Source organism: Poecile atricapillus, chromosome Z (genome assembly GCF_030490865.1).
Source record: "Poecile atricapillus isolate bPoeAtr1 chromosome Z, bPoeAtr1.hap1, whole genome shotgun sequence".
Classification (NCBI taxonomy): domain Eukaryota; kingdom Metazoa; phylum Chordata; class Aves; order Passeriformes; family Paridae; genus Poecile; species Poecile atricapillus.
The window spans coordinates 39,268,355-39,295,390 of NC_081289.1; the positions used below are offsets into that span (position 1 = coordinate 39,268,355).

At 40.0% G+C, this 27,036-nt stretch overlaps 1 protein-coding gene across 2 annotated transcripts in view; it reads left to right on the forward strand.

Annotated features, from left to right (window-relative positions):
- Positions 1-1,859: 1,859 nt before the first annotated feature.
- The window catches only part of LOC131572689 (potassium voltage-gated channel subfamily C member 2), a 97,256-nt gene continuing 72,079 nt past the window's right edge, over positions 1,860-27,036 (forward strand). For both annotated transcript variants that reach the window (XM_058825951.1, XM_058825952.1), the window contains exon 1: positions 1,860-2,578. In XM_058825951.1, the coding sequence (XP_058681934.1) occupies positions 1,946-2,578 (633 nt within the window). In that variant the 5' untranslated portion in view covers positions 1,860-1,945. The remainder of the gene's footprint in view (positions 2,579-27,036) is intronic.

The following is a 27,036-nucleotide window of genomic DNA, read 5'->3' on the forward strand; positions in this document are numbered from 1 at the left end:
ACGTTTCAGATACCATTATTCCACTCATTGCCCTTCTTCAGGCCAGGGAATACCCTTTGCGTGGAGGAAGACTTTTTTTCTTTTGAGGAAGGGGAAGAGGGATCACCTCTCATGTATATCTTCTCTTTGGGGCTGGACCAGGCAGCAGTGTAGGCTGTAGAAAATAACTCAGCCGGCTTGGAGGCAGAGACATGGGATTCTCTCATATATTATAGTGCACAGGCATTGGTTTCCCTCATACTGAGGGACTCTCAACTTCCATCCCCTCTGCCACACCCAACCTCACACCTATGCAGTGCACCAAGTCTGAAGTGCACCCACTGCTCTTTATTTTTCTTAGCCGACATGGAAACCGGGTGGCCTCACCTTAAGCCGGCTCCCAGAGCTGGCTCTGGGGCTCCCCGAGCCGGGGCCCTCCCTCTCCACCGCCGCGGTGCCCCGGCACCCCGCGCACTCCGCGCCGCGCCCGCCGGGGCTGTGCGGCGCTCCGCCACCCTCTCCCGGGGGCTGGCCAGCTCCTCTCCGCAGCCACCTGTAGCTACGGCTGATTTTCCGGCACTTCTCCGAAAAAACAGCAATTCTCAGCCCCCCACCCTTCCCGCGTGTTTTACTTAAGACAGCCAAATGTCCATGTATCAGGAGCGGAGGTGGTGTCTTTTTCGGAAAGATGCAGTGTTTGTTTTCGCTGTCGCCGGGCTGGTAGCGCGGGACCGGAGGGGTGTGTAGGGCCGCCTCGGCTGCCCCTGCCCCCGCCCCGGGGCGGAGCTGCGGCCCCAAATGAGGTACGATTTCACCTTTGGGCTCGTCTTCGCGGAGCGCCACTGGAATCACGGCCGTCCCGGTGCCCGGTCTCGCTGATGGCTCTGCGCTCCGCCCGCTCCCCGCTCCCAGCCCCGGCGTGGAACGGCCGCGTCCCCCCTGTGGAATGAGGGGAGCGGGATCCCCGCGCGGGCGGCGGGAGCCGCTGTTCCGCCTGTCGGAGTTGAGCACAGAGGGAGGCGAAACAGCCACCTGAACGCGGAGAAACACCCGAACCGACAACAAGTAGTCTCGCCTGGCAGGGCGGCGCGGAGAGCGGCCGGGGCCGGAGCCCGCCCGGGAACAGAAGCCGCTGTCGCTGCTCCGGCAAAGGTAGCGGCGGGGCGGCGGCAGGGAGCGCGGGGCTGGAGGGGAGCGGGGGGACCCGCGGCGGCGCTGATCCCACCTGCCCTTCCCCGAGATGCGCGCTCGCCTTCGCGATTTGTCTGAGAAAGTAGCGAGCCGAGCTCCACGCAGACAGCTTTTCCCAGAGTATGCCTGCTGCCTGCGCTTATGGGGTGCACGGTATTTCTTCTCAAAAAGCAACCCTTTCCTCCCTCCCACAGTGGGGGTGGGGAAGAAAAATATTTAAGCCTTCTTTTTTCCCCCTCGTTAAGCTGTTAGGATAATAAAAGATAGATGCCCATTAAATAATTAACCGTACACTTTCTGTTCCATCAGCTCGGTTCACACAGCCCCGCGAGGGAGAAGGGGGTGGGGACGGTGGCGGATCCATACGCGGTCGAAGCAGCAGCAGTGCCATTTCGGTCGCCTGCTTCCAGGGGAAGCGGGAGGCAGCCCGGAGCTGTGCCCGGAGCGGGCAGGCGGCGCAGCCCTCCGCGGAGGAGCGTGCGGAGCAGGCCGGCGGTGGGTGGCGGGCCGGGCCGGGAGGGCTCTCCCCGGAGCGCGGGTCCGCCGGAGATCCTGGGAGGGGTCTGGGACAGGCCGTGACCGCGGGGTACGGTCCTCCCACGGTGGTGCCTGTGGGGCTTCTCCTCGATTTCTTCTGTTTGCGTTTAAGGCAGAAGCTCGTCCCCCCCCGGACCTGCCGGAGACCGGCTGCCCCCCGCCCAGCGACCGGCGCGCCCCCCTCCCAATCCCCGCCGCCGCCTCCCGCGCTGTCCCCAGTCATGTCCCACCCGGAGCGATGGGGAAGCTCGAGGACAACGAGAGGGTGATCCTCAACGTGGGGGGCACGCGGCACGAGACCTACCGCAGCACCCTGAAGACCCTGCCGGGGACCCGCCTGGCTCTGCTCGCCTGCGAGTCCCAGAGCGAGTCCCCGGGCGGCGAGGACCCGCCGCCGCCCCCCAACCCGCCGCCGCCTCCGGCGGGCGGCTGCCCGGAGCCCGGCAGCGGCTGCAGCCCCCGGGGCAGCGGCGGCGCCAGCGAGTTCTTCTTCGACCGGCACCCAGGGGTCTTCGCCTATGTACTCAACTACTACCGCACCGGCAAGCTGCACTGCCCCGCCGACGTCTGCGGGCCGCTCTTCGAGGAGGAGCTGGCCTTTTGGGGCATCGACGAGACCGACGTGGAGCCCTGCTGCTGGATGACCTACCGCCAGCACCGCGACGCCGAGGAGGCCCTCGACATCTTCGAGGCACCCGACCTGCTGACGGGCGAGCCGCCCCCCGACGGCGACGACGACGACTTGGCCGCCAAGAGACTGGGCATCGAGGACGTGGGGGCGGCCGCCGAGGGCAAGGGCGGGCGCTGGCGGCGGCTGCAGCCCCGGGTCTGGGCGCTCTTCGAGGACCCTTACTCCTCCCGTGCCGCCAGGGTAAGCGCCGCCGGCCGGCGCTCCCAGCGGGGGCTGGGGAGGCCGAGGGGCTGCTGGGGTCCCCCGAGCGGGAGCCGGCATCGCGGGGAAGCTCGCCCCGCTTGGGGTGTGCCTGCAGGAGCGATGCTGTGGTGGGCCACTGCAAGGGGGGACATCGGTCCACGTGGGGTGGCGATGCTTGTCCCCTCCGCATCTGCAGGCAATGTCAGGCAGCACGGGGGTCCCGCCGTGCCGGCATCCTTCCCGTGGGAGTGTACGGGGGTGAGGTGGAAGCTGTGCCCCGAGAAGCCTGCGAGGAAGCCATAGTCACCCCTGGCCCGTGTGGGGGTGTGGAGGGGGTGACTCACGGGTGGACCTGTTTGTGTGTGGGTGTGAGCAGGAACAGCCCCAAGGCACCCTCATCCTCCCTGAGCGCCTGCCTGAAGGTGCCTTTGGGGCCGGGGCAGCTGGCCTGGGGTCTTGGGCTTAGGCTCAGGTGGTGACAGTGATACAGGAGAGTGACCTCAGTCCTTTCTGAGCTTTGCTCTGTCTGTGCTGGTGGTAATCCTGGTTCCACAAAGTAAATGTGACAGGGGGTCACCCTGGCTCTTCCTCCATTGATTTCTCAGGGTGACCCTGACTGCCTCAGTGACTGAGGGTCTGGGGACAGGACAGTAAGTGGTCATACTGACTTTCTCTGACTTAGATAGGGATTTTTAGGGATTTTAGATTTTTATTCTCACTACTTTACACTTTGATGACTGGATTTTAGTTCTGTCTTTTCATTGCAGTTGTCAGTGGTGATGCGGGTTCGCTCTCTAACTCAGGGCTTTGGGGTGAACAAATGGTTGTAATTCCTTTGGGAGAAACATGCAGTGGTGTCTCTCATTTAACCAGAAAAGCAACCACCAGCAAATCCTCCCTGCAATACAGGACAAAGGACTCATAAGAGGAAATGTTTGATTACAAAATGGCAAAAAGTATTTTGTAGTGTATTTATCAGGATTTCCACAAAGCATTCAGAGCTAAACCTCATTCTGCAGAAAGTGTGGTTATGGTGGGTATAATCTCTTAATCAGTTCCACTTACTCCGCTGGCAGTCTCATAGATGTGCACATAAGTGTGTGGTTTAGTGACTTCAGGAAGTTCATGGAATTGTACCCCGTGTCATGCTGCAGTTTCTGCCCACTCACCCTATGACCTTACTGAGGTAAGTTAAACAGAAAGTAAAGGTCCTCACAGTTATTACTGTCACTTGCAGAGTGCCAACATTGTTTATGTTTTTGAAGGTTGCCTACCAGTATGTCTTCCCTCGACAGCTGGCTCCAGTTGATTCTTAATATATGTTTTTAATAAAGAATGGGTTCTGAAGAAAAGCTACCAGAAGTGTCTCTTTGCTCATCAGTGACACATCCACATCTCGCACCTCAGCTGTCTGAATCCCAAAGAAAATTTCTCTGTCAGTTACCTGACAGACTCTGCTGTATGTGGTGATTGCCCTGCAGGTTTTCTTTCACCTACTGTCTTGAGGAAAGTCGCTGACAGTGTCAAAACTGCAGCTTTTATGACAGAGAATCTTCCTGCTCAACTTTGCTGGAGAACTGAGAGAAGTATGGAGTAAATGTTAAATGGAAGATACCAGGAGAAATAGGAAGGTAGGCGTGCCGTTGTGCCCTGGAGTTGCAGTTGGGTTTTTAGCCCCGTCTTTGACAGAACCTGTAGGTACTTGATTTCCAAATTTTCCATCTGTTCTAGGTCATCCTGAACCATTAGTGACTTGTGTGAAGATATTTCAAGTTTGCAAAATGAATACTGTAATTAACACTATAGTAGGAAATTGCAACACAGCAATATAAATCTCTTAGAAGATATTTACCTTTCTTAACTGCTTCTAAAAATTTTATTCTGATTTCAAACCCGGGCAGCCAGAGTAAGGCAGTGTCAGAACCGTAACAACCGCGTCTAAATCTGTATTTTCAATTTCTGAAGATCTGTACTTGATCTTGCAGGTAGGGAGACAATTTTGAGAATTTCTGGTGAGTTTTAAAGCATTAAAGTGAATTTGTATTTAAGGACTCGCATGCACTTAGTAAGCACTCTCAAACACAGTAATTTAAGGTGATGGTAACCTTCATTTGGAACTGAGACATTATGTTTTTCCACACCTGAAACAAGAGCCCTTATTTTCTGAGTATTCTGGCAAATACACTCTTGTTTTATGTCAGCTGAGATGATGACTAACTCTAAAAACATTTGAGTGAAGTCCTGGGCTTACGGAAATCAAGACAAAATTCTGTGAACATCAATCTTTGCCTCACAGTGTTAGTTACTGACTCATACATCACTTAGATTATGGTGGGGCTGCTCAGTGGCAAACTTCCCTAAGAACTGTGGTAATTATTTTCTTTTAGCATTACTGATTTAGGTTCACTAGTGTCTTTTTTGGGAATTGTGATGTTGATAAAAATGGGATATTTTCTGTTAATGAAATGGTACTTAATATTTGTGATTTTCTTTATTCAAAAGTGTGATCTCTAAAAATAGAAATTTATAGAAATTCAAATATAAGTTGCCATGGTAACCTCTTCGGGGATAGTGCACGCACAAGATTATTCTAGCAAGACCATCCAGTGATGTTATATAAATAGTGGAACTAGTTTGTTGACAAGAAGGTTTACTTTAGTTGAGATTCTAAAAAAATTCAACTTTTAGTGCGTGCAATCTGGGAGTCAGATAGCGACATCTACTAAACACGGGGCTTGTAAATATGAAATGTAATCCATGTATATATGATTGCTTTGAAACCTGCAACACTTTCCTTTGCTTCTCGAGTTCAGGAGTTAGGTCTGAATGTTATTTCTGTCTTCATATGATCGTTTTGGATTTCATAGACCGTGAAATGAAATTAAAGAGTGCAGCCGTACTCCTTTCACTCCACTCGTAATAGAATGATCATTCACAAAAGGCTGTTTGACACAATGCTGTTATGTAGATATGGAAATCTACTGGCATAAGGTGCTGTCATAGGAGGAGGAGTGCTGGGTGACTGAATCTTTGTGCGTTGGTTTAAATGTCTCTGAAACAGACACCTAATTCTTACCTGACTGAAATGTGTGCACTGTTTTGTTGGTTAATATCTGTAAGTTATTTTGGTGTCCAGTGGCTTCTAAGTGCCAGGTACTTGTTTGCTTCAGTGGAAAAAAAAAACCCAAAAAGCAACATCTAAGTGAAATTTAGTAAAAAAAAACCACCTAAGCGGTTCGTAAGAAAGCGCAAGAGGCAATATTAAGTGCTGAGTTCAAAAAGTGTCTGCAGATGTCCAGCAGGAACTGGAATGCCAGTGCTCATCTCAGATATCATATTTCAAAGTAATTACCTCTAAAGCATTTTTACTTTTGAATAATAGTTGAAAAATGATGCTGTTTAAAGAAGTAATTAGTATTTGTAATTGATTTTTCCTAGGGATTATGGATTACTCCTGTACTGAGTGCAGGAATGCAAAAACAGCCCTGAAATTCACCAGATCCATAGCTATATATCGTTAATGTTTTGAGAAGACTGTAAATCTGTTCATGGGTAAGGGGACAGCATCTGCCATGTGAGGTAGTTAAGCAGTGCAGGGGTCAGCATGGCCCAGGGCACTTGAGCCCTCACTGCTGTTTGCAGCAGCTGAAGGCAATTTACACAGCCCCCTTGCTATGGTTTTTATCTCTAGGAAATATCATAATTACTTGATTTACAGGGAAATAGAAATCCTAATTAGCAAGTATTTGTCAAGTTTGGTGTAAGTATATATGCACTGCAGTGCAAATAGACCCACAAAAGCCTTGCAGTCTAAGTATCAAGATACATCTTGCAAGTATTCTTAAAAATACTGGTGGTGCTTCATAATGACATGGGGAGCTGTATTTGAGCAGTGGGTAGTATTTTTGGAGGGTAATAAAGTTCCCCTTTACTGCTTTTATATGATGTTAAATTGTCAGAGATTCCTTTCAGTGACCCATTGCATCTGCACCAGCTTTGAACATTAGGTGATGTGAAGAATCAGCTGAAATGAGTGGGATGAGAGAGGGGAAAAATATGATTTTACAGATTCCCTCGAGAGGCTAAAGATACAGAAATTTATGTTGAAGAACATTCTTATCAAAGATAACTTATGTCTTTATTTGGTGATTTGCTTATGTTTTCTCCAGGTGCCTAGATACCTGTTTTGATACCTGTCAAGAAAGCCTTGATTTAGGAAGCCTGTCATGTACTATGGTGAATGACTGAAGTGAGTTATATTTTTAGGGCTTTGCCTGTTCTGATGCAAGACAGGTTTTATTTTTGGTGGAAACAACACTGCTGCAGTCATCTGAAATACTGTGAATGGAGTGGTGAGGTACATTAATCTCAGAATGTATGTTTGTAGATTAATAGTGAATAGCAAAGGTTTGCTTTCTTAACTGATAGGAAACCCTTTAATACATAAATGGAAATCTTTACTCTGTCTTTTATTCAACGAGGAAAGCAGGTATATTTTAGATTTTACCATTCAATTATTAGTTAGGCAGTCATCTGTCTGAAAATGGCACAAAGAAAATGGTTAAGGTTGATGCTTCAAAGAGGGTATTCCTTTTGTTGGTAATCAAAGCACTGAATTTATTTACATGTGGAGAAATAGTCAGTTACATTAAACTGGTGAAAAACAGTCATTCTGCTTGAAGCATTTATACTATGGGAGCTAGTCTAGAAAAGACACATCAAGATGTGTTCTTAATGACAAAAGTCATAATGCATTGCCATTAAAGATATTCATAGACTCTGTAGCTTCATGTATACAAGAGCTGACTGAATCACATTATAATTCTTATTAATTTACTCTGGCATGCTGGCTTTTAAAAGTCCTTCCTAATTGAAAATTCTAGTTTGACACATGATGTATAATCAACTAGCTTGATCTACCCTAAGTGTAGATGGTCTCTGATGGTACTGACATATCAGTGAGGTAAAATCAGCAAGATTTCTGCCTTCCTAACTTCTGCCTCTTCCTCTACAGCTGTTCTGCCTGATGCTGCTAGTGTTTCCATGGAAACAAGCCAGCTCTTCGCTTCCTCTTCCCATTGAAAACAGCCTTCTCACTGTCACTTATTCATCTGGGAAAAGGATTTTGTCATGGCTCTGACATAAATGAAACAGAGATGATCTGTCCTATCATTTCAGAAATAGATGCTATTAGGTATGTGCCCATGCATACAGCCAGATTGTCTTTCAGTGACTAAAATAATTTGGTTAATGGACTTAGGTTGAATTTCCTTTGGTGTAACTGGAAGTGGAAATCAGCTAATTAGACACAGCCCAATATAGTAACAGTGTGAGAACTATTTTTAATTGAGAAATCTGGCAGACAATGTTCTCTTTTTTTATGTAGTTCATATGGAATGTAGTATTTGTCATGTTTGTTTACAGTGATAAAACACTTAAATGGTTTGCTTTGAGGATGAAAATCTATCCTCAAACTGATTAAGATGGTGGTGGGAGGAATAGCTCACAACTTGGGTAGAATATTGTATAGGTTTCAGCACTGCTGTCAGATGAGGAATCATGTTATCATGCACATCATGTGATGCAGTCAGAATGCGAAATAAGCGATGCAAGAAAACTGTTATCTTCAAGGTCCTTTTATTCTTAAGGTGTTTGGTACCTAGTCCAAAGTAAATATATCAATCAATACCCTGTGAGTAAATCAGCATTTTTGCTTCATTTGGTGAATTTATGTTAAGTTATAATCAAAAAAAGTTCAGAACTCAGACAAATTCTATATCCTTGATTAATATTCTTCACTGTAGAGACTTTAATATACTGTAAGAGAAGTTTGTGTAAAATTTTCCTGTCCTTCTCTGCCTCAGTGATCATTGGCAGAACGTGATTGTTCTCTTCCTATGAAAGTGCCTTGCAATTGGGGTAGAAGAGTAAGAGAAGAGGAAAGGCTTCTTCTACGCATTTTTAGTATTTTAATAATCTCTTATAAAAGTGATGTCCAATAGCTTTAAGATGGAAGAAACAAGTTCTTCGCATTATCAAGTGCTATTTCAGCACTGTTCATTTCTCCAGAGGTGGTTCCTGCTTATCCTGTGATTCACATTTGTGTCTCATCTTAGGGAAGGACAGTTTCCTTCAGCCAGAACGGGAAAGAGAAGGTTTATGCTCTCTGTATTTAGCACCCAATGGGGGTAGTGTGTTACCTTTTAATTCTCTTTACTAAACCTTTCTTTCAGGTTTAGTGAAGAGAGGTCTTTCTTTAGACCTCACTTCTGTCAGCATGGTTTACATAAACATACTGATTCAGTATAAAAAACTCGTGGGGATTTTTGCAGGGTTTTGGCTGTTTGATTTTTTTTTGTAATTGTGAGTAAATTAGTTAAGCAAATAAAATATGGATATAGTAATAGTCAGAATATCAAGTTATCAGCTGTCAGTCTACTTAGTGTATTTCTTATAGTTATACAATTCCTTTACACACTCTTGTTCTTTCACAAGTGTTACCGCTGAAGATGAATAGATCACATGGACACAGGTCGAGGTGTGGTGAAAAGAAAGAGCAGGGTTTATTTTTCCCCCCAGGATTTATAGGCTTCTGACCACAGCCAGGGATTGGATGGTCAGGATAACACTTTCTCACTGCCCTGGCCATGAGAGATGTCCATCACAAGACGTGTAACAGAAAGAATGTACACATATCTATGTTTACAGTTACTGTCCTGGGAAAGTCCTTAGAAAACTATGTTAGTAAGCTCAAAAGCTGAGTTTTCAGGGCGACACACAAGCACACACTTTACCAGTATAAATCAGTAATTGCAAAGGAATAATCAGTAATTGCAAAGGAATATTTTATTTTAAAGAAATGCTAAGCAAGACTATTCAGTAATTTTATATGCAGAGCTAATAGGGGAACTATGTCCAATCTTGCTTTTGTGTGCTCTTACTTGCGAAGAGTCTTTTCCCTGATGCAAGGGCTGACACATGAGAATATTTCACACGTCAGAAATAATTTATTCTGCTGAACAAAATATTCAGTTGGGGTAATGGGCAAGGACTTAGTAGGATAAATTCAGATTGGTGAACATGATCATCAACATGATCAAAAGGAGTCAAGTTGTAGCGATGACCTGGTACATATTTTTTTTCCCCTATAGTGGTATACATGTGTATATGTTGATATAACTAAATGGTAACTTTGTCAGATGCTGTAGAAATAGCTGTAGAGAATCAACATGAATTCACACATTTTTTGGGTTTTTCTTGTTCTACTAATTTGTTTAATTAACATATTTGTTGGTACTTCATGATGACTGAAGCAGTTTTGAAGGAAAAACGCCACTTCCATCTGTTAATCAGAAGTGTTAAAAATAGAATGCCATCTAATCACATGAAATACAATTTCTTGTGATTTGTGATTTGCTTCACAGATTTCCTGGCTGAAGTGGTGGCTTGAAGCTTAAAAAATCAAATTATCTAATTATGTATTATACTGGTGAGTTGTTATTCCCCCTGCTGCTTTTAAGTTGAAAAATCTGTGATGTTGCTGTGGTTTTGGTCCTCTTACCAGTAGGTTAATTATTACAGTAGTGTGATAATTCAGTTCTTTCTTGTTACAGACAGCCTTTTGTAGTTTCTTAGTGTTTCTAGGTGAAACTTAGGTTGGGTCTTTGATATATTCCAGCAAAACGCTGTAAACAGAGAACAGTCTCTTAGCCCACTGCAGAATAATGTGGTGGAGTTCATTAATATGCATGAAATGTGACATGCAGTATGATCTAGGCTTGTTTCTGAAATAAGTGTAGTTTTAAATAAGTATAGTTTAAAGTGCTTACATTTTCATTAATGTATAGCATAAAGAATTACGTTTTTCTACTTTGCCTAGTCTTCATAAAAGGGTATCCCTGAAGATTGTGCATTTGGGTTGGATAATTTTTACAGTACTAAAGATATAGTAGATACATAACAGTAAACTTATTTTTAGCTGTTTAATCCTTATCCTGAGAGAAATAATTCATCTTTGGCAATGTCTTTCACCCCAGTAAAATGCATGCTGTGACAAAAGCTCAAGGCTATTCCAGTATTAGGGATCTGATAGTACCTGGGATTTTAGTGCAGCAGAAATCAAATGCTGAAACTCAGTTAATGGCAGAGAGAATTGCATTGGAGAAGATGAAATTTAGTGGAGCTGAAAGAGGGGGCTGTGGCACGGTGCTGTGGCACGGTGCTGTGAAGCGCTGGGTACGTGTTGTTGCCATTAAGCCAAGCACAGGCTGAGCTCCCAACAATTCTGCGAGGAGAACGTGTTGGTGCCTGCTGCAGCGCTGAGCGAGAGGTTAACCATCCCCAGCAGCACCCTGAACCTCCACAAAATATATTAGGCTTTTATATGCTGTGTGCTGTAAGATTGAGGACAGTCAAATATGTAGTAATTAATATTTTATATAAGGCCTGTGCAATAGCAGACCTTTAATGTTTTTGTTAAAGTAGATTTAAAAGTTTTTACAGGAAAATGTAAAAATGTTTTTGAAGTATACAAATGTCTGGGTATGAATTTTCTTTAGTTAGACAATATCAAAGGAGATGTCTTCAATAGTCCTTATTTTTACATAGTATTTAAAAATCCTCTGAACTTTTCAAGTGAGCAATAGTCTTTATTGGCAGTTGGTAATCTTACTAATATGAATGGCAATTATGTTTAATAATTGGTTTCAGGAGTATCTCTGTTTTCACAGGATAATTGTTAAAAGTTGAAAGAGATAGCTTTGATATTTTTTATCAGTGTCATCAAAAGTGTTTACAGAGGTCTTTTTTGTGACAGGAATTTTTCAGTCTTCTAAGTTTAATCCAGATATGGTTTGGAGAAGAACCTTATTTGTTTTCCTGGTTTCTGATCCCATTTGGGAAATAAATTTCCTTGCATTTGCAATTCTGGATCTGATACCTACTGTGAGATTTTCATTTGAATTTTAGGATGTAATTGATGCAAAACACATCTGAATTGCACCTTGAACATTCTTCCCTTGATCTGCAAAATTATTAAAAAAATTATAAATAACTCAGTTGGGATGGAGTTTTGTCTTTCTACAGCTTCCTGAGGAGGAAAAGTGGAGAGGGAGGTGCTGATGTCCTGGTATCCAGTAACAAGATGTGGGAAGGGTTCAAAGCTGTGTCGAGGTTTAGGCTGGACGCTAGGAAACATTTCTTTACTGAGAGGGTGGTCACATACTGGAGCAGACTTCCTAGGGAAGTGGTCAATGTCCCAAGCCTGTCAGTGTTTAAGAGGAATTTGGGCAATGCCCTTAAAACCATGATTTAACTGTTGGTTGAGCTGTGGTCAAGCAGTTGGACTAGATGATTGTTGTAGTACCCTTCCTGCTGAAAGAATCTATCCTGTTTCTAAAGAGGTAAGTTCTGGTTTTCCAGCCTTACCTTCTTCCCCTTACAATGGAAAATCAAGTAATTTTATTTAACAATGATGTTGCTTCATATTTTCATGGTTTAAAACCAAAAGTGTATATAGTAAAAGACATATAATAAATGACATAAACTTTTTTTTTTCTAGGGTAGAAATCAAACAGGGTAGGATTTCAGTGTAGGTATTGAACATCAGCTTTGCTGTATAACTCATTATCTCTTCATTTAATAGTCTATGTTAAATTGATTTAAGCACCTTAGGCATCTTAATCCTTTGGCCAGTGAATTTTATTGTTGTCTGTATTAGAGACTTTGCATATAGTTTCAAATTTGAGAATTGAGACTCTTGATAGCAGGACATATTTATTTTCCTGATTGCCTAGGTGATATGCCTGTGCAGCTTGGAAAACAAATGGCTGGGGTTGTCATTTGTCTCCAAAACAGGCATGTGAAACTAATAGTGCAGTGACCTGTGAATGGTCAACAGAACTGGTTTGATGCATTGCAGGTAGGTACAAGGTCTCCTTGGTTAGTCATTGTATTTTTTAAGTTGGTGCTTTGATAGCAGAAAAAAATGAACTGGGAGAATTAAATATGAAAATAGATATTTAATAACAGGGAAAGTTACATTGTGGGAAAAGATTAGCCATTACGAACTGAAGCAAAGAATATATTTTCATTGTCTTGGTTTGTCACAATATAACCAGCCAAACTTTAAAACTGGCAAAGATATTTCGGGTTGCATGTGTGTTTCTTTTGACTGACATTGATTGTTTTAAGGATGGAAGATGCTGGGTTTTTATGAACTGCAAGTTTATCTACTTAAACTTCTTGCTCCAATTGCCATTTCCTTAATCTTTTTGTGAGATGGGAGCTTTGATCTTTTGATCTTTTCAAAATTACTTCCCTAATGACTAGGTTATGACATTCTTGAAAGAGCTACTGCAAGTAGGTACAATCTGCACCTCCATCCAGGAGCTGTGACAGCAATGAGTGTCTCTTAAAACTATCATTAAAAGCTCAGAATTGGTTCTTGTTTCTTCACTCTTCAGCTGCATTGAGTTGCATTCGGCATCTTGCACTGTCACTGACTGCCCTTTCCAATGCTTTTGTATTAAAATTTACCATTTTGCTATGGCTTGAAATGCAGTGATAGTTATAGGTACCTATCTACTGTGAATACTACTTTAGTAGCTGTGTTAGCAGTTTTTCTTTGAAAGTGTGATAGCTTGCCTCACTTACTGAAATGAAAACTCTGCAAAATTTCAATGACTTTATATTCTCAACAATTGAAAGACGTTTAAATTTAGTGTTTGGTAGCAGAAATGTACCCATTAGTCTCTAGAGAAGTGCAGATGTAGTTTATATTGGGTTTGTATTTCATTAGAGCAACCTCTCTGGCAATGCAGTCCTGACAGATTTGTGAGATGAAGGCATTCCTCTTTGAAATTATACCTGCTTTCTTCAAATATGAAGTGCTAATTTTCTAAAATGTGAAGAAATATTAAAATCCTGTTTTGTACTGCTGCTGTTTGTGTGCTCCTTGCAAATAGGGATCAGGAGGTGTGTGTTGGTAAGTATAATGAACAATCTTTGCAACTCCTATTTTGCTTGTTTACTGGCAAAGCAATTTTAAAATAACAAGGTAATTGTTACAGTTTCCTAATCACACTGTGAGTAATATGTTGCCTCCAGAAACCCAAGACTTGTCTGTGGTTGGGAAAGCCTTTGAAAAAGTGGATGCTAAAGGAAAATGTGTGACCTAAATTTTTCATTGCAGTTCTACTGTTCAGACAAGTACAGTGTGACAACTGTATGCACTGAAGAAATGCCAAAATGGGGTGAAATGTGAGTGTGAGACAGGAGGGAGGATGTTTGGGATCCTAGTGCTTTCAGACTTCAGGTGTTCTTATCCATATATATATACAAATGTGGATGCAAATATTTTGTGTGTGTATATAGATGTATGTGCATGCACAAACACACATACATTTATAAACTAATTCACAGGTGGTTGTAATCTGTAGTCATGATAGTCAATAAAATTTTAGTTTCTTTTTTTTTAGTTTGATTTCCCAATTTGTCCTTGAAGATTTTAATGAAGAAGGCTGCATCCTAGATTTCATTACTTAATTCAGTGCTCTTGCTTTTACATGTTAATTCAGCTTCTGGCTGTAAGTTTGAGTAGAGTTTTGTGAACTGTATGAATATTTTGGTTTTTTAGGATCAATCTTACTAGATCTGCGTTTGTATTACAAAATTGGTGTACAGTAATTAATCATGTTTGATAACAGGAGTAGTGTTCCATTCTTTATAAATTTTATCTCACTAAATATGGGGGAAACCTGAAGGAGTTACATAACTTAAGACATGTTATTTTCTGTGAACTGCTTTCTCTTCGGTGACTTCAGGGCTGAATAAAGTTATCCCTGTTTGTCAAAACATTAATTCTTTATAATATTTTATAAGACATTTTAAGAAAGTCATGTCTTACAGGGATGCAGTTTTCCCTTTAGCTGTAGTAAGGGGATATATTAAATAAGACAAGATTTGGCAATCATTTACATCAGGTCATGTTGATAACACACACAGTGATTTTTCATCTTTGAAGCATTACAGCCTGTTTTATTATTAATCTGACTTGGTTTTTTTGTTTATCTTATTTTTTGAAAGGAATAGAGGATCAGTTCAAGTTAAGTTCATACATCTCTGCTTCTTGTGAGGATTATTGACTAATGGGAAGCATAAAACCATGAAACCAGCATTTAAGCAGAAGATGCAGAATGTCATTATGCAGTGAGAGCTAGGAATGGTGTAGGGATTATGCCATGATGAACTCATTTGGTCAGGCTTGGAGGGACACTGAGAGTGAAGAGGGATCAGGAGCCTATAGTGCTAGCAGGAAGTTCTGGAAATCCAAGTTTATGTCTTCTGTGGCTCACCCTTGACTGTAAACTGTGAAGATACAAATGCTCTCTTACCTTAGAAAATAAAAAGAAGTAAATTAAAGAACAATTAGTGCTCAAATAACAGAGTTTCTAGAAAAGAGGGAATTGTATTTTTGTTTGTGACTGCAACATACAGTGCAAAGGAGAGCTTAGGTAATTTTTAATGAAGGTTGAGGATTGTTTTTGTGGTTTGTATGGCTGAAAATTTAAGCATACATAATCATTTAATGGTCCCTTTTTCCTTCTCTTTTCTGTTGGATTTTTTTTTTTTTCCACTCAGTGGATCTATGGTAGAAGTGCAACTGTGTAGTAATTTGAATGTTTGCAGTAATGAGTACGAGAGGAAATCCTCAATATATTGATAATAGTGTTTGCAGAGCAGACTTGGAAGAGTGTTTTCAGAGAAGAAGGCTTATATCCTACACCTGAAGGCTACAGAAAAAAAATAAAATTTTGACTTCAGTAAGAAAACATGACGATTTTGCAAACTGAGGCAAAGTCTACACGGAAGAAAACTCTTCAGTCGTGTTAGTAATAGTTGCTTTGTTGGATGTAAACCCAAGGTGATAGAATTAAAATCATAGAACAGTAGAAAAGACCTTTAAAATAATGGATTAAGGTGGGAGTTGGCACATATTGGTCTGCTATAGTTTTTCTTCCAAAATTTCTTTAAGTAAAAAGTTTGTAGAATTTGGTACTGTTCACTGAATATCTGCAAAGACCTTCACTATTTGGCCTTTTGCAGTTAAATTCCAGCACAACAGAATGTAAAGTCTCAAAGTGAAAAATGTTTTTCAGTTTTTACAGTTGATCTATCAATTTGATCTGCAGTATATTAGAATGATAAGTATATTGAATGAGCTGCTTTCTAGGGGATGCATTTTATCAGGCTTTAAAAAAAAAAGAGGATAAGATTCCAAGGGCATGGCCAGTGTCATCAATACTTATGGTAGCACCTAATTTTATATTTCAGGAGCGTTTGCATTAGTTACTGAAAGCTAGTTGCTATTCCTTGCTGCTTTTTAATAGGTTAATAATTTGTACTTAATTATATAGATCGGTATAAGCATACAGCGGTGTTGTAATTGAGTTACTGTAAATTTTGGTATGACATTTTTTCAACAGAAATTAATCCTTAATTCTGAAATAACACTCATCTTTGTGTCCTGCTTTTCATGTACAAGAGCTGTAGCTGTAAGTTCTCCCTGTAGAGATGGGTGAATTTGTCCTATATATGGTGAATGCATTTTCATGAACAAGATGTGTAATGTGTTGTTTAACAGTTTATTGTGAAACAAAGCCAAACATTTTGCTTATTGATCAGAAATGTGAATTGTTTCCTAATGTGAAAGCCATGGAGAGGAAGAGCATTGCCATCAAAAATTGAAGTGTTGAAGTGTTTTGGAGATTCCTGGGGCCACTAATGATGCTATTTTGATTTTCTTTGTTTTTCCTTTTTCCTCACAAAGGGAATCTGTACTGAGTCACTATATCAGGAAATATATATTAGGGAAACTATACTGAATTATTACAGGAAATACATTAATAGTTTAACTGCAGTGTTTCCTGTTGGGGAAAAACAAAACAAACCTAACATTTAGTTATGCCTGGCCAAGATTTTAGGATGTGCTTAAAGCATGTGACAGTATCGACTGAATTAATTCCAGAAGACGGCAGTTGGCAAGCCTTAAGTCTGCTCCGATCGTGGACAGGCAAGTGATTTCTTCATTCAGTTAATTGCTTTGGAACAAACAAGATGCAGGATAAACAAGTGAGCTCAGTTTGTTTTTCTACCTGAAATGATGGCTGCCTGCTCTCTCTTTGACAGAGAATGGCTATGTTTTTGGGATTTCTTCTGAGGCTTTTCTTGTCTGTTGTTAATAGCTGTGTGATATAGGCCTGGATTTCAGCATTGATGCCTAATACAGAGTAATGTCAAAACTTAAACTGACATGCAACATTTTCCTTAGAATTCAGTGCACATTCCCAGTCCGTAAACCAACTGTAAAGTATTTGTCAAGAGAAAATTTATAGCACTATAACTTCATGTCCGTCACACATACTCTTTTGTTCACGTACTGTGGTGATGTTTTGTGTTCTGAATTTGGCAAAGCTGGTTCTGAACCAGGAATGTAAGGACAGATCTGGTTTCATGTTCACTGCATATCTGAAGAAAACCCAAACCTTCCATTACAGGAGTTTAACATGAAAAAAATAGTTCTTGGCCCTTAAAAAGCTACAAGCTGGTAGCCATGAGAATGATTTGCAGTGCATTTTACACTGAGTTTGGCATTAGTTATTAAAAAGACTCTCCTTGACTCCTGTGATAATTATCAGAGTGAAAACCCTAATAAATGGAAGTATTTTCAAGGCTTACTTAGATAAATACCTTGCTTTTCATAAAGATTGGAGTTCATAATGTTCCGTTGAGTCAAGGCTATTTGTGCTTAAAAGAAGTACACTGCTTCCTGCATTAGTCTGGCAATCTCTGAGTCAGGAAAGGATTTCCTAGAACATGCAGGGAATACTGGGCAAAGTGAGCACTGTCAGGCTGGTAAGTTAAGTGTGCTAAGGGATGGAAGTGCACCTATAAATAGGAAACCAATCTGTAGAAAATGCATTAAGATCTTGAGGAGAGAGGATCTTGGAGGAGAAATCTAATGGGGGATACTGAAGAAAAGTGATGCATTTGAAATGGCACTTAGGTGCCATTCTTTCACTTAAAAGAAAGGTCAAGAGTGAGAAAAGGCCTGTTGGGCAGGGATGTTTTGTTTGAAGACTGTAAATTAAATAAATTAGAAATTAGGAGCTGGTGATGCCCTGAAATGTAGGTTGTGTTGGTTATAGTTGCATCTGGATTTGTTTTATTCTGCTGCCTAGGGAAGAAATAATACATGTTAACAATTTTGTAGGGTGAAATATTTGCATTTATTACAGTCCTTGGAAATTCTTCAGCTGATTAGAATAAAGTATTGGCAGGTGAAGAGAAAGGAGAAGGGCAGGGAGAAGCCTCAATGTCCATTTGTACAAAGTCACACTCTTCTTAGGTTTAATTATACAGGTTTTTTTTTTTTACTTTTGGAAAGCAATATATTAAATCTTTGAGTTTACTTTGAATCTCTCTGAAGATTTATCTGAATGGAAAAACTTCTGTGTACCTCTGTGAGCTTTAGAATGGGGTCCTGTACATGCATTTGCTTTTTTAATTTCTGGAGAGTCCATAGCTCACAATTCTGCTGCTGTTCTTAATCACTGTCTATTAAACATGGTGCTTGTTGTGCAGTATCTGTAGCTTTTTAGATAAGAGATTTTGAAGTTAAATGCCTGAAAATATATAACGTATGTGGCATTCAGGTGTTAGGCAAACTATCTGAGTTGTGTGTGTACCTGTATGTAGCAATATTAAGAATATTATTTAAATGGTGAATTTCAAGAAAACTGAACACTGAGTTGTTTTTTATTTCAGTTCACAGGAAAGCAAAAAATAGGTCATGTAGGAAGAAGAGAGTCTAAGATAAATCTTTAATATTTGAAATTCAGGAAAACCACTAAGTGGCATAGAATTTTATTTTTAATTTCAAACTCATTAGCTTTTACAAAACGGCCTTGAATAAAATTATCCTAAAGGGGCTGTCTTATACATTGTGAGCTGATATACTCAAATGAAGGCTTTTTCTCCATCTCACAACCTATTTTAGGGCTGTTGTTGAAAGGACATTGATAGTAAGGATGATGATTCCACTTTTTGTGGCACTAATCCACAGCAGAAACAGTTCACTCTGAAATTCCCCTTGAAAATAAAGTAAGACTCCTACAGCCAAGCAAAGGACTTCCAGCTCTAGATTACTTAAAAGCATGACTTCTTTACACAGTATCAGAATTAGAGAGGCATGCCAAGTGAATGATGAAACAAACCACCTTTTCTGTGTTGCTGTGAATATGAAAAGACATTATAAATCATAAATACCGTATATAAAATAAAACCATTTCTTATTGCCACATTGTAAGTTTACCCCCCACCAAAAAAAAGGAAAAAAAAAAAAAAAAGGACTCTACTTCTAGGATATATTTTTATCATTTTTATTACTAGGTTTAGGAGACTTACATAGCCATTCAATTAAGATGAAGACCCAGGGAGAGGAAGAACAGTAAAAATGAAAAACAAAGCTTGGAGATTTGTAATAGCCCTTTTCCTGAATTATAAGTGACGGCAATTAAAATGTCAGACAGTCTTGATAAACTGCTTTGTGTTCATAATCAGCCTACTTCAGGAAAATTTGAATTTTTTTGGAAAAAACAGGAAGAAATGGAACAATCAACCATCTGAAAACTAGTATATGTAAATGATGATTTTATGACACCCTTCATCAGAAGTTCACTTTAGAATGCCTTATTGATAATTGTGTGGAAAGGAAAACTCTGCCTAGATATGCACAGTCAGACAGTTCTACTTCCCCACTAAATTTAGATTTTTCTTAAATGTTTTTTTTAATTCAAGCATATGAATTGCCATCATCACCCTTATTTCATGAATTTGATACATTTTGGAAGAAACTAATTTTCTTCAGGCTATTTTCTACTTTTTCTAATTCACTTATTTTTCTGCTTGTTTTTTTTCTTTTCCTTATTATTTGAGGACTCTAAATTTAGGTAAACCATTGCTCCTCTGTAGAAAGATCCATCAGCAAGGCTTCTTCCAGTAAGTGTGGGTCTTTATATCTGTAGAGCCAGTAGTGCATCTCATGCGTTCAGATATCTGATCCTGTAATGCAGAAAAAATGGGCAAAGCCCATACCCCCTTCTTTTTCCATTTTATTAATGTTAAAAAAAACCCTATAAATCTCTATAGGTTCACAGCTCAGAACTGTTAAAGATAATGAACAATATTATTCTTTTCAAACACAGTTAGACTTAACCATCTTAAAACTGCATCTAGTTTTTAATCCTATCCGCAGATCCGTTGTGTCCCTATTACAGAATCCTCTACACAAAATCAGCCTGAAAAGGTCTCAAATGTTCTGGTATATAGTTTCTCCTTATATAATTTCTCCTGGAGGTGCAATTCAGTGCACCTAATATTAGGGATCAAAGTGCCCCATCTTCTTAATAATTTGAGGTACAGGCCTTGAATTAAGAAATATAATAAAATATTAAAAATAGCTGAGAGAGATGCATTCATTTGGCACAATAAATTCTCTTTTGAGCGTTTCAAATATAATCCTGCTATGTGTGACTGAAATGGGCAATTGTGCTCTCTACTTCATTGGACTGCATTTGTTTTCCTATGAGCTCTACTAGTGTGAAGTAAGCATTGTGCAAAGTTAAAATTGTATTTGTGGTCTAAATGTAGAATTGGCACTGTACTAACTAAATTGTTTGCTAAAGCTGATTTGCCTAAATCCATGTAGCAAGCCCTAGGACTGTGCTTCAATCAGTTAAAGAGTACCCAGTACTCATTTAGCTTAGTTTGGCTTCCAAACCAATTTTCTTCCACTTAACAGAATGAACTAGAGGCTATCTCTGATGTAAATAAGTTAATTTGCAAATCAGTTTAGCTAAATTGGAGAAATTTCTCTGTGATTTCTGTAAAGGTCACTTGTGATATGAAGGTGTTCTGACCCTCGTAAGATATCTTAGGAAACCAGTGTTGCATGCCTTGAGCTATCAGTTCTGGTTCTGACTGCCTGAGATGTCTGAGGCACACTTGCTTTCAGTATGCAATGGTTTTCTTGAAATTGAAGTATTTGAGTGAAATCAGGTTGAACTGACTCTTACCTTCTTCTGAGACACTCATTGCTTGTGTTTAGTACTTTTGTTTCTCCAGTCCTTGCCGTAGCCTCTTCCAGCTGTAGATTCCATATATGTGCAGGCTGTTGTTGCCACATGTCTGCACGTATTTGGCTTTTGTGCTTTGGATTGCACAGCATGAGCCCTGGTAGGGAGAGTAATGAGTTCCTAATGCAACTCACTGTCAAGTTTGCCACCTCATCAAAGTCTAGCATATTTTAGGGAGCTTGGATGTTCTTTTTTTCATCAAGTCAGTAAAATCATCTTTATTCCATTCTAGCCTGTCTTCTTAATGTTAGTGTGGAAGAACTGCAACAGCTGCCAGCATACTTTATTGCAATTTATAACATCATGTAACCACCAAGTGATGTTTTTTCACTCCTCACATTCGTGCTGAATTCCCTCCTCGTTTGCTGTGCCCCTCAAATGTACAACAGAGCCATTGAATTATCTTGGGTGTGCTGTGGCTGCATGAACCCTGTTGAGGCAGACCTCTAAATCTCTTACTTAATCTTGGTGATTTCCATTCCCCTTGGCACGCCCCACTTTCCACATTTCCAAGCCAGGGAGCAGAGGCTGGGATGGCTGCATCACATGGAAGGAGTTACATAGTCTCTGTTGAAAGGGAAAGTAAAGCAGGGGCTCAGCAGGAAGCCTGAGAGGAGCTGCAGTAGACACACACCTGCTCAGCAGTGCTGAAGTGATGTTCAAGTGGAAGGCACAATGTGCTTATGCTTGAGCATTGTGGTAGCTCAATTTAGTTACTTTTTATTTTATGAAGCTGGAAAAATTCCCTAACTGTAAATTCTAGTTCTGCTGTTTTAATTTTTGATAAAAGAAACTATTGGAACTGCTTTGCCTATTGCCCTCTTCTTCATTAAATGTCTCCTTTGCATTACTGTGTATCCCTGTTCATTTTGAGGAAATGAATGTGGCCCTCTGTGTTGAGTGGGCTGGTAGGTTATACAATTACAGCTTTTATATAATTTCCTCTCTCTTGTATCCCTGGGGAACAGAAACATCAAGATCTTCAGAAGATCTTTTTGTTGTTGTAGGTAATGGACGCATACTTTCTTGTGGATCTGTTGTATATTGTGTATAATCACAATATATAGCCCTTAAATGTGGAAGTTGCAGTAAAAAGCACCTATTAAAATTGTACAGTTAGCACAGTGAATTAGGGAATACTAAAATTCCGTGTTCAGCAGTAACACCATCCTGTGTGTATATTTAAGACATGAGATTGTAGTGCTGGGTGATACTATTCACTTAGAATATGAGGGCTGTTGCTGCCTCCACAGTTTGTTCACCAAACTCCATTGCATGGCATAGACATATAGACATATAGGTAGTTACTAGTTTTTGATGTCCTTACATGTCCTTGAAAATTTTGCAATGGATTCAGTAACTGGTGTTACTGGTGATACCAAAAGCAAGGATCCCATTGTGGGCTGGGAACTGCTTCCATTTGGGAATACTGTGTATTATTTTGTGATAAAGGGTTTCCCTTTCCTTGGATTATATCTGATCTACCTCTGTGGGAAGTGTGGGATGATTCTTGTAACTTTCAAAGTCATTGAGTAGATGAAAGGAACAGATTCAGTGATTAAATGAAGAATAACAAGGTGGAGCTGTAAAGATGACCCTGGTTTTCTCATTATATATTAAGCTGCCTTCTCAACACTGCTGTGGGCATCAGAATGATTTGTTATCCGTCCAGGCTGACTTTTTATTGAGGTTTACTAATGTGTACACTGGTAGTTTACTCAGTAGTGTTCAGCAGTAGAGTACAAATGCAGACTTTCTGTCAAAGACCAAGAACTGCCCTCCAAATACTGCCAGAATAAATAAATTATCATGGAAAAACTGCTTCTGAAGAACAGCTCCCTATTGCAATTTTGTTTTTCCAGAAGCTGGAAGCCAACACTTATTTTCTTAACTTCAGTTAATGACTTGAACCATTTCAGAGAAAACTGTCCTAGTTCACTAGGAGACTGCTTGTCTACATGTCATTGTAAATGTCATAAATATGAAAAAGATTTCTTGATTTAAATTTCAGAGCAACAGTTTTTGCCAGTGGGACCCTCACCTGTTTATGCAATGTGTAGCTGCTCAGCATCACCTCAACATCTTTTGTTTCCTGTTTTTATTATAGTTTCTAGCAAATGAGATGGGTTATGAGAGCTGGTTTGCTGCTTTACTGGCTGGTGGATGTTTATGTGGTACATTAACCTCATACTGATGTATTTCTTTAATTAAGTTTGCTCCCAAGTAAAGTAAGAATTATTACATTTTTAAATGTTTATGCTCACTGCAAGATCTGACAGAGAAATTCCTGTTTCATGATTTTGACCTGAGGACATACAAACGTCCAAGGCTTGGCTCTTGCAGAGCTCATGTTTAATTCTGGGTCCAAAGTAATATTTTGTTTAGTCAGGAGTCAGGCAAGGTAAACATTAATGTGAAGAGTCATGAACTATCTCATTTGCTTCAATGGATGCTAAAGCCCTGATTTAACCAAAGAAGCATCAATATGATCAACCCTTTAACTGATAAACACATTAAAATAAAAAAAATCTTATTTTGTAATGTAATCTTATAAAAAATGTAAGTCCATTAATTTCAAAGATTGCAGTTTAAGGACTAAGATTAAAACTAAATATTCAGGTAGACTGATATCATAAGAGATAATGCTTTCATTAATTAAATTATAAAATTCTAGTCTTATGAAGACATCACTATAGAACCTTTGTGACTTCTGTTTTGTGGTTTACAAGATTTTTATTGTATTTCTGCAAAATAGAATACTCTTGGTAGGCACAAAAACTGTGTCTTGAATTGAAGTTGAACATCTATATAAATATTTCCTGATTACTCCCTTTCAACAATAGCTGACAGACAAAAAAAAAAAAGCCAACAAAAACCAGAGAAGAATAAAAAAAACCCTGTCTATATTACCCTGGGCTGTAAGCACACCACAGTATTCCTCCCTCTTGAGATTACAGAAAGCTCTCTCCCTTGAGCTTTGCTGTTAGTGCCCTCCTCCTGGTGAACCCCTTCTGAGAGGCTCTTCAGGCCCAACAGCAAAGTTCCACCTCTCAAGGACTTGGTGGTGACATCCAGGAACAGGAGTAGTTTAGTGATGGTGCTTTTCGTCCCCAGGGCCTTTGTGTCAGTGGATGGGCCAGCCTCATTCCATCTGCTGCATAAGTCATTTATCATTGCCTAAATTCCTGTTGAGTATTATCTTTTCATTGAATAGCTTGGTTAAGTTCTCAAGTGTGCCTGAACTGCTCTGAACTGATGATCGATAACAGTGTTTGGGGAAAGATGGAAACCAGAGAAGAATGTAATGACTTACTGTGATCAAGTCATCTAGGAATGCAAGTATACCTTTTCTTCATAACCCCTGTTCTTTAAGCATGTCTGTTGTTATGGAACCAAGATGGAAAGACGTGGAACAGGATAACATAGAAAGACATAGGGAACTTCAAACAGGCTGCCACAAAAAAAGGGTAAGCTTTTCCAGTGCCCATACCAAGGAGAGCAAAATATAGCAGGATTAAATCGGAGGTGGGAGGATTTAGTATAGGTTTAGTTTAATTTTAGTTCAGTGCTTTAGTTTAGCCAGAACAGATTGTGATGATACTGAGCTGATCATAAAACACCAAGACTTACTTTGCTTCTGTCTCCTTGCATCTTTCCAAATTCTGTGGAGTTGCCAAAACGCTTCAGGATTTGAAGTTCAAATTGCAATTCTGTAGCCGGACAGTTATAGAACAACAAATAATTGTCTTGGATGAGAAAATCCATGCTTCATTCCTCCCATTCATGTTTGTTTTATGTTTTGTTCTTAATTGCAATCATACTTTGTTGGAGTTTTGAAAATGGTAGAAATTGTTAATAATTAAGAGATTATATGTTTCTAGTCACATAAATTTGAGAAATGTGCATTTGCCCGTGGATTGTAGAATAAGAGTGGTCTCAAATTATAGGCTAGGGTTTTGTGTTGTCTTGATTAATTATTTTTAAAAGCATTCTTACTCCATGTTGTCGATGTGTGTAGCTGCTAAAAGCAAAGTGACAAAAGTAGTTCCCTATGACTCCTATGAGAGAAGTGTTGTGAGCTAAGAGAATTATGGAGTCAAGCAATGGAGACTGAAGTTGTGTTCATATTTAAATAACTGTGTAAAAATAGGGATGTCGAAGAGAGCAGTAGTTCACCAGGAAGAGTTGGCTGGGAGGTTGGAACATTTTTGCTCTGCAGTCTGTGCAGTCATGAATTCCCTGCTCCAGGGTTTCTAGTCACAAAGCAAGCTTTAGGCTTTTTCACAAGTCTGAAAGGTGACTAAGGAGGTGCAGCATCCTATTGTTTTGGCCATATCAAATTCAGAGTCATCACTTACGATTTCTGTCACACAAATAAAGATTTACAAGCCTGTTTAGCATAAGAGAAGATGCCAGCCAATTTTTACCTCTGTATCTGGAATCCATATGAAAGACTTGCACTAGTATATAAATAATCCGGTGAGGGATCTAAATAAGTGGAGGGAAAATAGAAACATTTATAGTTTGCGCCTGTGCCAAAAATACTTCATTTTTATTGGGAGATCTATCTTCTCATGGAAAATGGCAGCAAGATTTTTACCTGAAGTAAGATCTGAAAGTAAGTTCTGAAAAACTTGAAAATATGCACAGAAGCCTTCTAAAATACCCTCCAAAACCTTGACACCAGCCAGTTTATCTTCTACATATTTTATATTTGTTCAACTGTTCCTTCTTCCAAATTTGTCATGCCTTCTGATGTTGTGCCTTTTGTTGTTAGTGCTTATGCAGAAAAATGCCTTCTTAATGCTCTTTAATGCTTTTCTGAATTGGGGCTGTAATGTTTTCCAGTAGTGAGTGTCTTTTATGTTTGGAAGTACATTCAAATGCATGATAGGTGGCTGAAATGTTGGGTAATATTTATTACTTGGCTAGTAATAAATTTGTACAAACTGCAGCTTAGGGGAGATAGAATGTATTCATAAATTTAGTCTTGTTATTATTTGATAATTTAGATCTGGGGAAGGAGAAATAATGGGACAGATCAGCATTTTTAATTTTTTTGAATCAGCTACTAATTCTGAAATGTCATAATCAGTAGAAATTTCACTAAAAATCATAAAAAAATTGTAAGATAGGTTTTAATATTTTGATATTGAGAGAAAAAGAAAAACAACAACCAAAAATCTAAACTGCAAATAAAACCAGAAGAATGTCTATTAGGAACTGATCTCTTTTAACGTTTAGTTTTTCTGTGTGTTCCTCATATTGAGAAGTCCATTATTTTTATTGTTGAAGTGACTGTCTCTGGTTTGGCATGAAGGCTTTCTGGGGAACCAAGAAGAAAACAGGCAGAATTTAGAGCTCTCTGGAGGACTTTTACAGTAGCAGCATTAAATGGCAAACCACACTTGGATGTCAAACACCCAAAGCAAAACCGACAGATCGCTTGGGTCAGAGAAGAAGGTGGTGTGGGTTCAGGCTGCCTGAAACATGTACCGGAGTGCCCGAGACATGCACGTTTCAGACAACTTCTGCGTGGCTGTGAGGAGGAGGTTCATTAATTTCAGAATAATAGTTGTCCTAGGGAAGGAAAAGTGGTAATCTGGGCTAAGAATTCCAATAGAAGTAAGAGATGTGCAAAGCATTTAAAAAAGAACCCAAAACCTGGTATGGTTGGTGGTCTTGATGAGCTCATTAAATCTCAGGCTCAAGTAGAGGCAAATTTTAGAAAAATATAGATGAGATTTCTTGTATAAACATGAATATAATTGATTAAAAGCCTGTGTAGATAAATGTAGTGAGACTTTATGAACATCTGTTGGTTTTTTTCTCAGAGTTCATTATGCAGAAATATGTCTCCTGCTCATTTTGAAGTTTGGACATTAAACTTAATTGATTAATAAGAAGGCGACATGGATAATAGACTGCTGTTAATGTGCATAACTTACTAAGGTGAGCTTTGTTCTTCTGAATTAATAAGTGAATTTTAACAAAAATAGCCCAATTGCCAACAGAAAGGGAATGGAATTTCTTTGTATAAATAAGATGAAAATACATGTTAGCAATTTAGAGTCTTCTCAGTGGAGGAGAATGACAGAAGTTTCAATATGAGAAATCACAAGTTACTATCACTGTTACAACGACTATTCTGAATTAATGGAGTATGACTGTGTGCAGACAAGGGAAGGGCTTTTCCTCTTAAAGAAGGAAGTGTTAACCTAACAGACACCACTGGGAAAAAACTCTACCAGAAACCAGAAA